This window comes from Condylura cristata, unplaced genomic scaffold (assembly GCF_000260355.1).
Source record: "Condylura cristata isolate star-nosed mole 26May11 unplaced genomic scaffold, ConCri1.0 scaffold00013, whole genome shotgun sequence".
In the NCBI taxonomy this organism is placed as follows: domain Eukaryota; kingdom Metazoa; phylum Chordata; class Mammalia; order Eulipotyphla; family Talpidae; genus Condylura; species Condylura cristata.
In genome coordinates this window covers 36,671,976-36,689,357 of record NW_004567114.1, presented here as the reverse complement: position 1 = coordinate 36,689,357, position 17,382 = coordinate 36,671,976, and the positions used below count along the sequence as shown (strand labels likewise).

The 17,382-nt window shown below is 33.1% G+C and overlaps 2 protein-coding genes across 5 annotated transcripts in view; one reads left to right on the top strand and one right to left on the bottom strand.

Moving 5' to 3' along the window:
- STYX (serine/threonine/tyrosine interacting protein) overlaps window positions 1-4,511 on the top strand; it is a 31,334-nt gene extending 26,823 nt beyond the window's left edge. The window contains exon 11 of the mRNA XM_004681866.2: window positions 968-4,511. Within this exon, the coding sequence (XP_004681923.1) occupies window positions 968-1,041 (74 nt within the window). The 3' untranslated portion in view covers window positions 1,042-4,511. The remainder of the gene's footprint in view (window positions 1-967) is intronic.
- Window positions 4,512-5,749: 1,238 nt separating this feature from the next.
- On the bottom strand, window positions 5,750-17,359 carry GNPNAT1 (glucosamine-phosphate N-acetyltransferase 1). 4 transcript variants are annotated; one of them, XM_012724420.1, is made up of 6 exons: window positions 17,212-17,359; window positions 12,461-12,639; window positions 11,281-11,343; window positions 9,608-9,735; window positions 8,692-8,753; window positions 5,750-6,889 (listed from the first exon to the last, which is right to left on the bottom strand). In XM_012724420.1, exons 2-6 carry the CDS (start codon window positions 12,612-12,614, stop codon window positions 6,742-6,744), a joined length of 555 nt encoding a protein of 184 aa, XP_012579874.1. In that variant the 5' UTR covers window positions 12,615-12,639; window positions 17,212-17,359; the 3' UTR covers window positions 5,750-6,741. The 4 variants fall into 4 exon arrangements, with proteins under 4 accessions (XP_012579874.1, XP_004681922.1, XP_012579875.1 ...); XM_004681865.2 differs by having other exon boundaries at window positions 12,461-12,628; XM_012724421.1 differs by having other exon boundaries at window positions 17,267-17,359.
- Window positions 17,360-17,382: the final 23 nt, after the last annotated feature.

Here is a 17,382-nt window from a genome sequence, read left to right as displayed (position 1 = left end):
TGTGGCAGCATCTGTTTCTGCAGTATCTTTTATATTCCTCTGTTCTTTTTACTACTGTCCTTAATCTAAATATAGTTAAGGCCCATATTGACCTCCTATCCAAATTCTTATTTGAGCTGTTCTATACATTGTGATCAAATTTTATTTTCATGAAATATAGTTCTGTTTATCCTGTGCTAAGTGTCCATTGGCTTAATTCCTATAGAAGAACATAGTGTCATACATTAAAGGCTGTTGTGATTTTGTATCTCCCATTGTTCCTCTTTATATATGTACTCTAGATACCTGAACTACTTATAATTTTCTGTGTTTGTCTTTTCTCCAAGATCAGATTCAACCTCTCTAGTCTTAAAAGAACTTAGTTCAGATATCATCTCAAGAAAACCCAGTATTACTCAATCATCCTCCAATTCCTACTTATTTTACTCTATTCCTCAGATTTCTTGATTATATCTGTAGGACTTACAGGGATAGCTTTAATTCTACTTGGGAAATTTCTGTATTTGCATACTTTAAAAAAGAGCAGATAAAAGAAATCTCTTCATGCTACATGATTTCCTATTTCCCAAATAAAACTACAGTGCCAGCAGAAAAATATTTTCTGCAGCACCTGTGAAAGCAAAAAGATAACTATATCTACAAAGTAAGTTTGTATAAATATAAAATTAATTTCCTAAATTATATGGCCCAAGTCACGTTAATGGTACTTGAAAAAACAAACTTCATAATTCAACATTTAGAAACTATTTCTCTAAAAAACTTATTTAGATAATTCTTAAGAAGGAATATGTATCTTTTTGTTAAGATATAGGGAAAGATTTACTAGGTTATCTAAAAATAGTCATGCAATTTTTATTGTGCACATAATGGTAATAATGAAAATGAAACTTTTATTAGCTGTAACATTCAAACAAATGCGTATATTTTAAGTTCCCAATATATACTGTGTCCATGCAATAACTTTTAGGCAGTTTGAAGAGAACACATGAAGAAGAAGAAGATTTTGGAAACATGCAAGTGGCAACTGCACAGAATGGTTGACTCAAGAGCAACATTAAAGAGGATGTGAATTTCTATTTGGAAAAAGAAGATACTAGAGACAATAATAATGTAAAATGGTAAAAACACATGTAGTTTTTTTTTTCCAATTATATGTTGCTTCCAGATTGTTTCTCTGCAATTTGACGAGCAACATTTTAAGATGTTGGACTTTTTCAGTAGGTGGCACTGATGGTTTTACTTTTTTTTTGTTTTTTTTTTTTAACTTTACAGTTTTATTATAAACCAAGAATTTTGGACTTGCAGAGAGGTATTATTGCAATAATGCACTTTTCATACTTGAAATTTATTTGTATGATATAAAGTTATTACTTTAAACAAAATGCAAGTTAGGGGGTATTTGTTAAATCTGAGTAATTTATAAGAAGAATTTCCTAAAGTTTGCTAAAAATTCATTTGTGTTCTATAAATTACATTTTAACAATAATTTTACACTTCAATTTTGTGGAGCCTCTTACAGAAACATTAACAAATGCAGGACTCTGCCTCATTTCCTTTTTAGTATAGTTCAATAGCTGAATTTCCCTTTTATTTTTAAAAACTCCTTAATATAAAATCATGATGTTAGCTAACTATCCTTACTTTAACATGGTCCAAGTATTTCTTCCTATTACCTTCCTACTTTGTTTATTCTATAGGAAAAAACTTCAAAGTTTAATGAGCAGAGAAGATATTTTGTTTTTTAATACCAGGTCTTCAAAAAACAGTTGTAGATTTTCAGGTGGCTTTCTTTTTTGCATTTCTTAAAAGCCAAATGTTGTGTTTTTTCTTTTTAGGGTTGTTTATAGATTCTTTTCCCCGTGGTTCCAAAATGGTTCTAAGTGAACTATGATAAACGTATGTAGCACTATTTTTTTCCTAAATGAAGCCCAAAAAAGAAAAGTGCCTTGTATCATTAAAATAAATAAATCCTATGACCTCTAAATTAGTATGTAGGACAGTTAAGTTCTTTAACACTTTTTGTATCTTTTTAAAACCATCATTTAATTTAAATAGAGTATAAGGTTTAAAGACACCTCAGTAAATTATTTGGAATATTAAACACTTCATCTTAGGCTGTCTTAATGATTCTGTGAGGTTGTTCTGGCTCAGAACGAAGCTGTTCTTTGAAAATGCATTTATTGGGGAAAGTGGTTTGTGGGAGACTTTAGTGTGTCATAAATTAGTATTTTTAATAATTTCTTTACACTGAATTAATCTAAATTTCCCCCATAATTTGCATTAGCAAAGTCACTTTATGGACCTTTGGTTTTCCGTTTTTATTTATACATGTAAAAAAAGGTTCTAAGAAAAACATTTTTGCTGTTTTTAGTATGATGTGAGGAAGGAGAGGAGTTATTTTTAACTTTTATAGGTGATTTGGAGTAGCACAAACAAACTCCCTTCTGTCTCACTTTTCTCAATCCTCTCTTGAGGTGCTTTACTGTTGGGGATGATTTCCATACATTCCCCTGGTACCCAAAGGTACTATTCTAGGTAACCTATTACATCAAGTTACTTGCTTTGCTTTCCTCCCTAAGCTGTAAAAATAAAATAAAAGCTTCCCCCCACCACCATCTCTACCCCCAGCATAGTGGAAGTCAAAGTGAATTAAACTTTGTTAATTCCTGTTGACCCAGGAAATCTGATTTCCCTTTCCTTCTCATTTTACCACCAGGAAAAGAGCATATTGTTAATCCCATTGTGGTCTGGTATTCTGTTGTGTGATTAGGTTATTTGGTATGGTGGTCTAAGTAGAGTCAAAATTTGCAGTGTGTTCAGAATTGCAAGTGCCAGATAACAGAATTCTCCTGTATATAGATCAGCAAAGATCTCTCTTGCATTTTTATGTAGTCTATGAAGCTTCATTCAGCAGAAACTGTTTAAGAAAATCTTCACAATACTACATTAAGGTTTTTTAATGAGACAGTTAAGATTTTTAAAATTAGTTTAATATATATCCTCTCTAGTAATCTAAAAATACAGATTTGGTTATTTAATTTATAACTGGTAATTTTCCACTTTTTCTAACCACTATAATTTTTATGTTATCACTAAAGTGCCTGCCCAGCACTATATATTAAAGACCATCTTTCACAAACATTAGGAAAAGGGACTATCATATTCTTGAGTACATTATTAATATGGACAAAATATGGTTTATTCTTTTTTAAAATAAGGATATTGCAAGTTTGTTTTATCTTCGGTTTATTCTTCCACCTGATGTTCAACTAGTTCTGCTAGCTCTTAGCTACTTTTCTGTTTGGTTCCTTTTTTGTAATTCCTTTATTTCTGCTGATGTTTGTGACTGTTAACTACAATCATTTAACCAATCATGATTTACTTTCTAAGATATCTGAATAATGTATGAATGATGTAGCATCTAATTTTAAGCATTAAGTTGAATCTGGGCACAAAACTTAAAGTGAAATTGCATCAAAACATAGGAAAATTGCTTTACTGCCAATTTGAAAGTATCTAATTTAAATATTCAAACTGGAATGGCAGTATTCTTATTTTACTTAACTGGTTTATCTTAATTTTATATCTATTAAATGTTTAAACAGCAGTTACTTTTATTTTAATCTACTACACAATGGTGGAAATGTTGAACTAACGTAATAGCTTCTGCTACCAACTCTAAACCATTTAACTTCTAGAGCAGAATGTTTGTTTTGAGGGTATTTTGTGCTTCATCTGAGTTTAGAAGTAATGTCAGAAAATGTAAGCATGTCCTTTTTAAGAAAATATAAGGTTTATAATTGTCTTATTACCATGGTAATTCAAGTGACTTAGAAGTACTTAACTGCAGTCTTGAATTATAAAGTTGGGGTATAAAGATATATATCTTGGGATCTCAACTTGATGTAAAGTAAATGAGCAGTTACCTGGCGGATTTTTTTTTTTTAAATAACTGTTTTAAACCATAATTCCATTACATACTTAGCTTCACTTCAATATTTATTTTATCGTTGTCCATTCAACAATGCTCCAGTGAAGAAATGATAGGAAATAGCTGAGAATTACTAAATGACTTTTTTTATTGATTAGAAAAATAAGTTTCTAGGGTCTTTGAATGCTGGATTTCTTTTTCTTTTTTTTTTTTTGTCTTACCCATTCATGGCAGCTAAAAAAAAAATCACTCAAAATATTCAGGTTTACATGTTAGCTCTCTCTCGTAGGGAGTTGCCATACCTCACAGTTCAAAGTGTATTCTATAGATCAGTAACATTATACTGACATGTAATTGCAATTTACTATGCAGCAAAAATGATTCAAGAAAAATAACCTACAGTGTCTGTTACCTTTGTATAGGCAATGCTTAAGTTACTCTGCTTTTAACATTTGTACTTGGATAAAATGCTTATGTCTGTATAGGAATGTCACAGTGCAAGATGCTGCTAGCCCAGGCACAAAGTATTAAAATTATTTTGTAAAGATTGGTGGTTGTATTAAAACTGTTGTGCCATTGTACCTCAAAAAGCTTGAAAAGCTCTTTTATACTGCTTATGCTTTAAAACTTTAGATTACTATCTCCTTGGTAAATGTAACCCAGTTTTATTCCCACAGATTAAGAAGGATAATGAATATTGGCTATAGAGAAACACTTAAGAGTACTTCCAAAACATTGTGGTCACACACTAAAAAGTTAGGGTCATTAAGTCCATGCACAGTTCAAATTTCAGCTCAAGAATATTTTAAGGACTGTTTGAACAAGTTTGGAGCCAGAAGTGAGGGAATTAATTTCTGAAGGAAGAGGATAAATTATAGAGTACCTTCCAACCTATTTTAAAATTTCTGCTTGTTTTTACATAAAGTACCCTCTTCCCCCCATTGAGCTTACATACATACTTAGTATTTTTTATGGAATCTAAGATATCATCACTAGACCATTTATAACATCATTATTTTAGATACCGCTAAAAAGACAGTATTTCTCAAGTATGACAGCATCCAGATTTTTGAAACTGTACAGAAAACCTTTCACCTTAAACTTACTTACAAAACATAAGGGGCATAATAAAAAGCACAACTGCCACCCACTTCATTCTACATTATCAAAGGCAAACTGCTTTATGTAGCTTTTTTTTCATATTCATTTACTCACAGCATGGCTCAGAAAATCATAAAAGTTCTCCAGTTAACTTAAATACAGTTATCTTAAATACAGATCATCTTCAGTCACACAATATTTATATGTTATGTGTTACCTATATTTCCTATAAGATCTAAGAGCATTATTTTAAAGAATTTATTAAAATACCAGACGTTGTAGACAGTTTTACTTCAGATTTTTTCAGTGGCACGAAATGTAATACAGCATTAAGTTTTGCCTTTTATCAGCATGTACCTAAAAATGGTACTTGTTGTACTAAGGTTGCAAGACTCCCTAAAAAGACAAAGCTAGTTAGTGTTGTTGCTTTAATTAGAGATCAATTCATTTAAATAGGGCATCTGTAGGTAAGTGGTGCACCCTTTATTGGAGAAGAGTTTATGTATTTTTAGAAATCATAACATGAAATCTAGCTGAGATAGGTTTGAATCAAAGGGGTGGAAAACAGGTGATTTTTACTTTCCAAGTTCATTTTATAAAGAGTACACAATACTAAAATTTTATCAAACATGACAACCTAATAATTCAACAAGAGACTCAAGAAAAGTAGAGACAACTTTAGGATTCTAACAAAACACTATTATATAATAGGTTTAATGTAACATGGAATGCAAAAGATTACAACCATTGATAAAGTAATTATTCAACTTAAAAAAATAATTAAAATAAATAAAATCAGGATACTGACTATAATAGTACCATTATTATAATCACATTAAATACAAAAGTTTCCATTAACATTTTCAGAATGTAACCAATACAGCATGGTACCCTTTTGAATATTCCTCTCATTTTGATAATTATCTATTTTTAATGAAAAAAGTTACTCAGAAGAGAGGCTTCAGATACCCATGAAAAGATGAGAAATCAGGTTAGAAAATCATCATATACCAGGATTTGCTAATTCACTATTTTTAAATTACTTCGTATTGGCTCTTATATGAATAATTATCTTTCACATGTAAAACAGGTGACATATATAACATTAGATTTACATAAACTTTAGATACACATTTAAATTATTTGAATTTTGTCACATTTTAAAAATTAATTTTCATTTCTACTTCTTTAGACACTGATTAGGTTGTTTGCCAATACAGTATTAGGATCAATAAATGTTGAGTTGTACTATATTTAGTTTTAATATGTCTAACTTCACATAACATTTGGGAAATGATATACACCTAGATAGTATTTAGTTATGTTTCTTGGAAACAAAATTTTATGAATATGAGAATAGCTTTATTAGATACTTTTTAAAGATAGTAGACATAACTCCTTATTATATGTATTCTTGACTACTAAGAAATGAAGCCAAACTTTAGAAAAATACAATGCAAGAAAAGATTCAAGTTAAAAATATATTCCTTTGGTTAAAAATCATCCCCATTTATAATCATTTGTAATCTAAACACATAGCATGTCCCACCAGCCCAAAGTAATCTTCTAAATGTCACTATACTTGTATTACAATGTTTTTTAAAATTCAGTATTTATGGAGGTCACTGGGTTGTAGCAACAAACATTTTTGACTCTAGAAGAGTATAACCTTGTTGCATAAGCTCCTTTGATGTCTTCTTAAAAAACTTTTACTTCAGAAACCTCCGACACATGTAGTTTTCTTCAGATACTGTATATCCAAACTTTTTATAGAAACCAACATTTTGTGGTAAACATTCAAGGGTTATCTTATAACAGTTCAGTTTCTTGCTTAGCAAAGTAAGGGTAGATAATAACCTGAAATTTAAAAAAAAAGGGGGGATATCTATTAATAAAAATGGATCTTAGTCATTTAATGTAATGAATGTTACATGAAATTTCAAGTTTACAGTAGAAATAGTTTTAGAGAACAGCCTTTCCCACAATATTCATTTAAATATAAGCCTTAGTCACTGAACCTTTTTTATTTTGTTTCAAAATACTGTAGTAATTTTCAGTAATACGTAGGAAGAAATACTAAAAGCACCCTAAACCCTTTTTTTTTAGTAAAACTTAAGATTGATGTTACTATTTAAGACTGACCTTTTACAAAACATAGGCAGAATTAATTTTTTTAAGTTTTTTTAACAAACTCATTCAAACTAAGGAACAGTAAACACTCCCACATAATAAGTGCAAATAACACCTGTGTTCTTTATCGTTTTTATTAAACTACTATCTGTGAAAGCATCAGTAAGACTTGCTTATATAAACTGAAGGCAAAAAAGTACACATCTTTATGAATCCTTAGAATATTAAAAAAGATCCACAAAATTTTACTTATGCATAGACTGAAAAATAATAACTTGAAGACATCATCTTGATTGGTATTATAAAACTTCTGAACAGTATGACTATATGGACTAGAATATTTAAAATTTGTCCGTTTTGTTCAATGATTTACCCCAAATACCTTGAATAGCAAGTGCTTAATATAAGTTAATTTTTTAAAAGATTTATTTATTCATTTTTTTATGCATACAAGACCTAGCGTACAGGCCAGAGGTGCAGGCGGTGAGAGATTTCACTAGAGACAGAGTGGGGAGCAGAACAGACAGAATGATTGAAATACACTGCTGAGGGAAGCAGGGGGGTCAGGAGAGATCTGTCATGCCATGTGGGTCACCTTCCTGTCTGGGGATAGAATTGTGCTGCAGCGGCTGCAGATTGCCTTGTAGTGTCGTGCTTCAACTCATTGCACCACCAGGGAGGACTCTTAAGTGAATTTCTTTCAAGAGGTAATGAAGTTTGAGGTACAAAATTTGTAATAAATGTGAAACTTAAAATTATTTTTAAAAGTTTATATTTATCTTTAATATGTAGGAATTAATTTAAATAGTTTAATTTAAAACTGCATTCACTTTAAATGTATCACTAAATACTTAAAAGATTATACAACGAATGAAGTTTTTTTTTTTTTCATTATATGTTTCTTAAACTTGCTTTTATGTATATGAGAGACTCTGGAGCACATCTCTTGACATGGACAGTTTCTATTTCCACTGATATAAAAATGCTACTAGAAGATAACTTCTAAGATGTAACAGTCTGTAAAACAAATTTGCAACTTTTGAACTTGATAAAAGCAATGTAGGAGCCCTCCCTGGTGGCGCAGCGGGTTAAAGCACAGCACTGAGTATCTAAAGCCGCTTCCGCATGAGTTCGATTCCCGCCTGCCCCGGAGGTGACCACATGGCGTGGCAGACCTCTCCTGACCCGCCTGCTGCTCCCCTCAGCAGTGTACTTAGTCCATCTGCCTGTTCTGTTCCCCACTCTGTCTCTGGTGAAGCCTCTCACCGCCCCTGAACCTCTGGCCTGTACCCCAGTTCTGTACGCACAAATAAATAAATCTTTAAAAAAAAAAAAAAGGCAATGTAAAAAGTTTATTTCTTTTCTAAACTCAGTCTAAGTATAGAGTGAGAATAGGTTTATAATAAATGGCATCTAAAAAGAATTTCAAACAGAAAAATATTCACAGTAAGTATCTTGGCAAGAAACTTTATCAGCTGCAACACAAAGTATCTTGTTTATCCAGAGTTACCTTGTTTCTGCCTACTTACAGTTTGCCAAGCTGCTTTCCTCTGCATTCATCACTAACAACAACATCTTCTACTCTTCCTCTCTGAAAATATTTAACAATGTTTAAGGACTAAGCATGTAGTTTTGGTTTAAGCTGAATCAACAAGTTATACTGGTAAAACTCATTGATAAAAAGTTTGTAAGCTAGACTTTCACAAAAACTCAAATACATTTTTAAAATTTATTATTATAAAGGAAATAATACAATGAATCACTTAGAAACCGATCTTGTTTTATCTAGATCCTATAAACTCCTTACCCAGTTATAAAGCGAGTGTCAGAATCTTATCTTCAAAGTATAATCTTACACAAGCATGTATTAATATACTCTAATAGCAATTTACTTCAGACATCTAAATACAATTTATTTCTGGCTCTAAAACACAGAAAGTCATACCTCACAAGTTACATTCTAGATTTTCTTATATTCTCATTGGATTACTTAAATTTCTTTACTCATGTGAATCAAGAGCTCTTTAGGCATTAGAAGTGTCACAATTAGAAAAGAATATAGTATATGAATCCTTTACAACTTGGAACCTGATTGGATCTGTGTCGCTGAGGTATAGTCAAAGTATTTTTGATTAAAAAAAAAAAGTATGAGGGATGTTAAATATTACTGCTGTATTTTATATGCAGATTTATTTGGTTACACTATACCAAATCTTAATACCTTACTAAATAATAAATAGGAAACAATGTTATCAGTAGTTTCTATCCTGTAACTCTCAGAAGACAATGGGGAAACCCCCCCTTCTAAATGATTCCAAAGAAGGAGAACTCTGTAGTTCTCATATTACAATGAAAATCAGTGAGAAAACAGACTAATGGTAACTCAAAAGTTGGTTTTACTGGAAAACACCTGTTTTACACACAAGTATCAATATGAACACATACCTTAGCACAGGAATGGATGAATTTATGTTCAATTATCAGAGTCGCTGTAGCAACAATCTGTCCTAAAGTCACATCTTCCACAACTGTAACATAATAATCCCCAGATTTCTTCATGTGCTCAAAAGATTCTATGAAAATTGAAAAAGCATTATGTACCATGTATTAAATCTTATTGAAAGTGCCAGAAACCACAATTAGCTGACTTAATGAATACTCAGAGGTATTTCAATAAGGTAATTGATAAATTGTTCTGAAGAAAATACTTAATATAGTTTAAATATTAATAATCATTATCAACTGGATATAGCTCATGCTGCTTACAAAATAGAGTTATACAGCTATTTAAGATGAAAAGCACTTGAAAAGACTTAAATATTTTCATTACTACTTTAATCAATTTCTTTAATCTTTACACTCAACAGATAGTCAAACATAATAAAACTGATTTTAAAAGTGATTATATATGATGCCCCATTCTAGATTTTTTTTTTTTTTTTGGTTTCAAAATACCTTGACAAAGTTGTTTTCAATTTTGCCCTGTGACCTCGAGTTCTTCATGGTTATTTAACTTGTTTTTCTTTTTTTTAAAGAGAGTTATTTATGCTTACAGAACTGGAGTATAGGCCAGAGGTATGGTGAGTGAGAGGATTCACCAGAGACAGAGTGGGGAGCAGAACAGGCAGATTGACAAGGTATACTACTGAGGGTAGCAGCGGGTGGGTCAGAGGAGGTCTGCCATGCCATGTGTGTCAGCTCCCTGGCTGGGGATTGAACTGGTGCTGTAGTGGCTTCAGAGAGCTTCATAATGTGGTGCTTTAACCTGTTGGCACCACCAGGGAGATCCCTTTAACTTGCTTTTATAGAAATCATTTTTTGTTTGCCTTGTCAGTACCTTATGAAGTCAAAAGTATGTCTCTATAGCTACATTATTTTCCAAAGGACACATTGCAAGTAGGAGTAAAAATGTAATAAATACTTTCTCCTCAGGTTGATGTTTAGTACATAATGTTGCAGAAATAATACGGTCTTTCACTGAACTGATGCATGCAAAGAATACTTCAAGAATGAAAACTGAGCCAAACAGCTCACATATTAGTTTCACAGTTTTATTCTATGAAGGGGAATCTGGTTTGGGAAGAATGAAGGAGAATAAACAGTATAAGAATGATGATCTTCACTTCAGAAAGGTTAGTAAAGTACCAAACAAAATTACCTGTTGAAGGAAATGGCACAGAGTACTGGGTGCAGTAAGGAGGATACTATAATCATTTGCTTCCCATTAACCGTAACCTTGGATATGCCACTGAATTCTGGATTTCCACTTGTATGTATACATAAAAAAAGGGTTTAACTATAGCTTTTAAAAAACTTGCTATCCTTCAAATTCAATTTAAATGAACCAGAAAATTCACAACACATTCATACATTTTTGATTTCATGACAAAATTTCTGTGAATAGCCTACACACATGAAAATAAATACTATAATAAAATATACTCCTATGTTCTATACTACAGTAATTACTAGAAACAAGTATTTTGTTAAACATGTTAATTGCTACATTTAGATTCTAGATGGTTAGCCAAATTCAAGTATGGAAGAAAATACCTCATTTGTTATTTGAATAAAAATGCCAATGAACAGGCCTCTAAACAAGAGGCTATAATACTTACTCATAAATTGTTCAGGATTGACAACACCAGTCTCTGTCAGCTGACCTAGTACCTTAAAAAAACCTAATTAAGAAAAACAAATTTTGAGTCATAAGAAGAGTAAGATATGCCAAGAAAGTAATGTGTTAAGCTGGTGAGACTACAATCAGTTCTTTTTTCAAAACTCTAGTCATTTTAAAATTAATTAAAAACATTATTAAACTCAAACCCATTATTTTCCTATAATCGCTATATAACAAAGAATAGTTTCACCAATGTTTTTTGCCTGCATAAGACTTTGGAATACATTTTCAATACTGGATCAGTACGTACATTTTTCAATGTTAATTTGCATTAAATTCAACTCATAGGATGCCAGATTTCTCCAAATATGTGCTTTGGTTTTATTTAAAAGTGAAAGGTTCTTAGAATGACCAAATAGGATATTTGTGAATAAATATAAATTATGTAACATTGTTTAAAGTATGACAAAAAATTTCTTTTGAGGTAACATTGTTTCACAACACTACATACCACTTGTGGTCACTCCGTTCAGGTGCATATTACCATACCATATCCACCACTAAGGCATTAAAAATCCACCCTAGGCCACTCTGGCCTCTCTTTGACTTGCCTCTCTCTTTTTACTTCCCCACCTGATAGCCTCAAATGTACAGACAGATTTTTTAACTATTTCTAATTAATTTCATTAATATTGTATTAAAATTAGAACTTTAAGCATCTTCTGCATTTAACTAAGACAAAATTAGCTTCCTCAGCAGGATTTTCTATCAAAAATAAAATGTTGATTTTTGATAACCAAAATTTAAAGAAATTTGGAGAATTTATGTTAAAAAATAGCTATTTAGAAAAAGCCTTTTGTAACTTACCAAAGAAAAATTATCTCGACCCTCATTCACCATGTAAAGTCCTTATGTATCATTGTGATGATAATGTATAGTCTTTTTAACTTCTTAATTAGGAAGCAGTGCTGTACTTCAGTCATTTGAAATGTTTCATGTTAACATCTTAGCCATGATATATACATACTGGTATTGAATGTCTCAATGTCTCAGGCACTTAACAAGTGAAGTACAAAAAAAAAATTCAAATACTAAAAAAAAAATCAGTATCAATGTTTGTGAAGAAAATAGGATGCCAAGTATAATTCTGACTATCTTGAAATTGAGCAAGTCCATACCTCTGTTTAAGTCAGCAGTACACAGAGGCCTCAAAACCAAACCTTCTCCAGGATGTGTTGGGGAAATGGCTGGAGAAAATGTCGCTGTGTTCTGGCTCCAGTCCACGTCTTTGAGAAGACTTGGGTCAAACATAGGAGTTTCATCAGGCTTCATTTTTGCAAAAAGTTCTAAAATAAAACTTTAAATGTTAAAGCATTTTTATAGAAGGAAGATTATTAAAATTGTTTAAATCTTTAGTGCAATCAGAAAAATAACCTACAAGGTATTTTAACCTACCCTGAATCTTAACACCAAATGCCACAACTATAGATAATAGAAAACTAACGATTACTATCAAATAGTAAAGACATGACTAAATTAACGAAGTTTTAAAGAACCCATAGTAAATCTTCTAAAATATTTTCTTTATGGGTTCTTTATTTGCTACAGTGAAGTACTGTAGACTTTTCATGGGCTCCTACACTTCCCTCACATTCTTGAATTTTATTATGGGCCTTATAAGTTATTTGTGGGTCTTAACCACTAAAGACTTAACTCAGCATGCAACTGTTTTAAGATTGATTTATTCATTCATACAGAACTGGGGTACAGGCCAGACATGCGGAGGGTGAGAGGATTCACCAGAGACAGAGCGGGGTACCGAACAGGCAGTTCTACGAAGTACAAGTGGGGCTCCAACTCATGCGGAAGTGGCTTTAGCTTCTCAGTGCTGTGCTTTAACCCGTTGCACAACTGTTTTTTTTTTTTAATATATGAGCTGTGAACAGACATGATTGATAAAGTGGTTTATTATCTACATTCACTATCATGTTTGATCTCAGCTATAACATTCACACGAGTGTATTTTGATTTTACAGTAGTTTTTCTAAAAATCTGTAAATTTTTGAGCTGCATCTCAGCTTAAGGATTGCTGATATTTTCCATACATCAATTATATTTTTTTTTGAATATTGATAAATGAGCAGGTTCTACTAGAATTATATAAAGGATATAAACAGGGGTGACATCTGAGCCCAAAGACCCAGAGTCTTCGTAACAATTTTTTGGACACTGTAAGGCAACTCCCAATGATTTCTGTTCCTAAACCCAATTAGAGAAGCTATTCTATTTATTACCTGCCTCTGTGTCTTCTTTGAAACAGAATTTAAAGATACACATTACCATAAAAGAAAGGCAATACAGGAAAAATTAAAAAGTCCATTTAATGACTAAAACAATTTTCCCAATAACCCAGAGAATCCCTATTTCATAGTATGCTTAAAAGCAACTATCCCTAATTTTTCCTTAAAGGCATATAAAACTTCTGCCTAGGTAGCCAGACATAGTTTACTTATATGGGTTATGCTGTATAGCTGAGGCTCTAGGAAGGTAGTGTGGTATAGTAATGGAAGACCACACGTGCCAGGCTTTGTTCAAAAAACTTTATTTACATAACTTGTATTTACTCCAACAATTCTGTAAGATAGGGATAATTACCTCCATCTTAACAGAAGGAAAACAAAGCACACTAAGTTGAGCCAGAATTTAAATGTAGGCATGGAAAGAGCATGAGCTCTGGAATCAGATCTAGTTTTCCTATGCCTATAGTGTGATCATGGCTAAGGTAGTTAAAACTCTCATAATGTTTACTTATTTGCAAAATAGAGGTACAGTTATTGGGAGTATGAAATCAGTTACTGTATGTAAGAACTCTACAGTGCCTAAGTACTCAGCGTGATATACTTTAGGTCAATTTAAAATTCATTTTTATAAATTCTTCATTTGTTTCATCTTTAAATTAGTTCATGAGTCAGGCACTGTCTAGGAGCAGGGGCTACAAAAGGAATGACAGGTTATCTACTATGTTTATGCCAAATAAGTTAGCATTCTTGGATAAAAAAATTTAAAAATAGTATAGAATGTTGTGATTTTTTTTTCCCCTTGAAAAGTACTCAAATATAGCTGTAAGTATTATACCTGGTTCTAAGAACAGTAAATAAATAAAACAATCCTATCGAATTTAACAAAGTTATGGTCCATTCAAAACAAATTTTTCATAGATTAATTTTAGTACATGCATTTAAGCATTTGGCCCTGATAATTGGGCCCCTGAGGCTTTTGGGTGTACTCTCATTGGAAGGTGGTTAACAAGGTGATTGTTTTCCAGATACACAAATAGGTCATATTTTATCAATAAAATAAGTACATTTTGGCAGATGCCAAAAGCTATTAAAAATTTAAGATCTTCATGAAAACACTATTTAAACATTTGAGACATTCAGGCTATTTAATATAGTTCAACCATTAGAAACAGATCAAAAGGGAATTCAATTAAACATTAAAAACATTTACTGTTAACCAGATGCCACTTTCCTATAGAGGTTGATTTAGAATAAAGTAGCCTAAAAAACATGCAAGTTAGGGTATATAATTTCTGACAGAGAAAGAATTATGATTGTAAGTCATAAATTTAAAACAGTAAATACTAAATTTTTTTGTGCTTTAACTGGATAGTGGAATGATCATAAGTGATAACTGGCTAACATTTGATGAATACTTTGTTTAATAACTAAAAAATACAATAAAAAATGTTGTCATCAATTTACAGAGGAGATAAGCAGATAGGCACACTAAATTATTCAACAATTAAAAGCAACAGAGTTAGGATTCAAAATCAGGCAAAAGGAACAACTTCACGGCACCTATGCAATTGCCCATGCAGGGTCCTACATTTGGTTTAATTCTCTGCTGCCACTGTCTTTAAATTCTTAATTTTTAACAGGAGCTCTGTAATCATAGCGTGGATTACCACAAATTATGTTTGCATGACTACAAAGTGTACTTAGTACTGGAGATTCATTAGTGAAATGAATTTCCTACTTTATTGTACAAATGATGAAAATATAGTAAAAAACATCATTTGTAACTTATATTTGCAAAGTAAGAATTTCAGGCTAGTCAAAATACATTAAACCAAACATCCTGTATGTGATAGGAATCACCTAAAATCAGATATTAAAATTAGAAATTATGTTAAAAAGCTCTTAAGTGCTATTTCACCAAACAATCATCTGTAAGGTATACTACCTTTTACTCCATCTTAAGAGCTATATTAAAGAAAGAAGTGGGTTTGGTAACAAATTTCATAAGATTTTAGAAAAGAATGAAACATTTAGCTTAAAAAGAAATAGTGTAGAACTAGGACATTTTCTCAAATTCTTTAAACTTATAAATTAGGCATTTATAAGACCCTTAACAGTCTAACTTGACCCAGTTAATGTCTAGTGAAGGAACAATAAATAGTATTTCAAAAAAAATCCAGAAGAAAAAAGTTCCCCAAACTGCCAGAGGTGAGCTCACAAAGGCCAAACATCAAATTTATTTTTACTATTCTCACATTAGGTTTTCATTAGGACTATCTGGACACCATTTCAACAATTATTTTTTCGAATACAAATGGGGAGGAGCTGCTGCTACCAGAAAGCAACTGAGCAACAAGTAATACTGGGGATGGAGGTTTTTTTAAGTTGATAGGAAATTTTTAAATGCATAACATACAGCCAGGTAAACTGCCCTATATATCAAGAGTTCCTGGAGTGACTACGTCACCTCAGCGCACACTGAATGCGGAGGTGGGAAGAGGGGGCTGTTTTGAGACTTTAGGGTTAATCTACTACGTACATTTTAAAATCTGAATACATTTGAATCATTTGACTAACGTGTCTAAACATTTCATTTGTTGATTCTAACACAGCTTGTCATATAAAATTGTGCAGCTACACTTGAAACTTTTCCAAAGTACTTATTTTCTAGTAGTTTATTTGAGCCTTGTAATCTATTCCTAGTTGACTGTGCAAGAATCTGTAGCACGTGGAGCTTTCAGGACTTGACCCAAGGTAACGCAACGAGTGAAGTAGGACTAGAATCCTATCTTTTTTTTTGCATCTTGAGCACCACAGTACTTAAGAGGTCAAGAGTACCAGACAGACAGCTCTGATTCCTCCATTATAAAATAACAAAGCCAGTGAATCCTTAAATAGAATCGGTCCATCGATTTCTTAAGACCCATTCTAGGATTCGTTCATGAGTGAATATATCTTAATTGCATAATCGCCCGTTCAATTTTGTATGAAATTTTATGACTTCGGTTTATGTAAACAAGCGTTCCCATAACAGAAATCACAGTACTCAGTGCCTGTAGGGCTAGAAGCCCCGGGAAAATAGACAAAGGATGTCCTTTTCCTGAAGCGAAAGTCCCAAAGTAGGCAGTACAGGAGATGTTCTTCCGAGCAGGAGCATGTCCTCAAGTGGCTCGCGACCGCCTTGGGGTGCGCCTCAGTAAGGAAGGAGGAGATAAGGTGCTGGGGCGTTCATACCCATTCAAAGCCCAGGGAGGAAGCGACTGTTCATGATACTCCACGCGAAAGTAAGATGAGCGAAAAATGAGTTCCGATCCTAGGCTCTGCTCCTACCCAGCCAGGGCCACTCTGCTTGGCTGGACCACTGCCATGATTCTTAACCTCTGCCCCGGGCGCGTGCCCGCTCACCTACCTCCGAAACGCATTCTACAACCATGTGCACCCGTTGGCGTAGATAAATGCCCGGTTCTGGAAACCGAAGCCCTATCTTTCCTCTGCCCCCACCGGGCCTAGCTCGCCTCGCCCAGGGGCAGCAGACACACCTGTTTGATAAATCTGCAGGCAGGCCCGCGACCAGTCCCCGGACACCCGCCCGACCCCCTTCTCGCCCTCGGACCTCCAGACGTCCTCACCCGCAGAGGCCCGGCAGTAGGTGCTCCTCTCCAAGCCGGCTGGACTCTCACTCACCCGGACACTCAGCACTGGATCCGGATCCGGCTTCACCGACGGCCCCACCTCCTCCTATACCTCCCGCGCCACGGTCGCCACCGCTGCAGCCGCTGCGCGAGCCCCGCCGAGACGTG

Bases quoted from the DNA above. Each gene is read 5' to 3' on its own strand.
- GNPNAT1 (XM_012724420.1), bottom strand. From the start codon at position 12,614: ATGAAGCCTGATGAAACTCCTATGTTTGACCCAAGTCTTCTCAAAGAC. The intron at 9,736-11,280 runs GTAAGTATTATA...CAATTTTCATAG, and splicing joins CAATCCTGAACAATTTATGA to AATCTTTTGAGCACATGAAG. The intron at 8,754-9,607 runs GTATGTGTTCAT...AAATATTTTCAG, and splicing joins TCATCCATTCCTGTGCTAAG to AGAGGAAGAGTAGAAGATGT.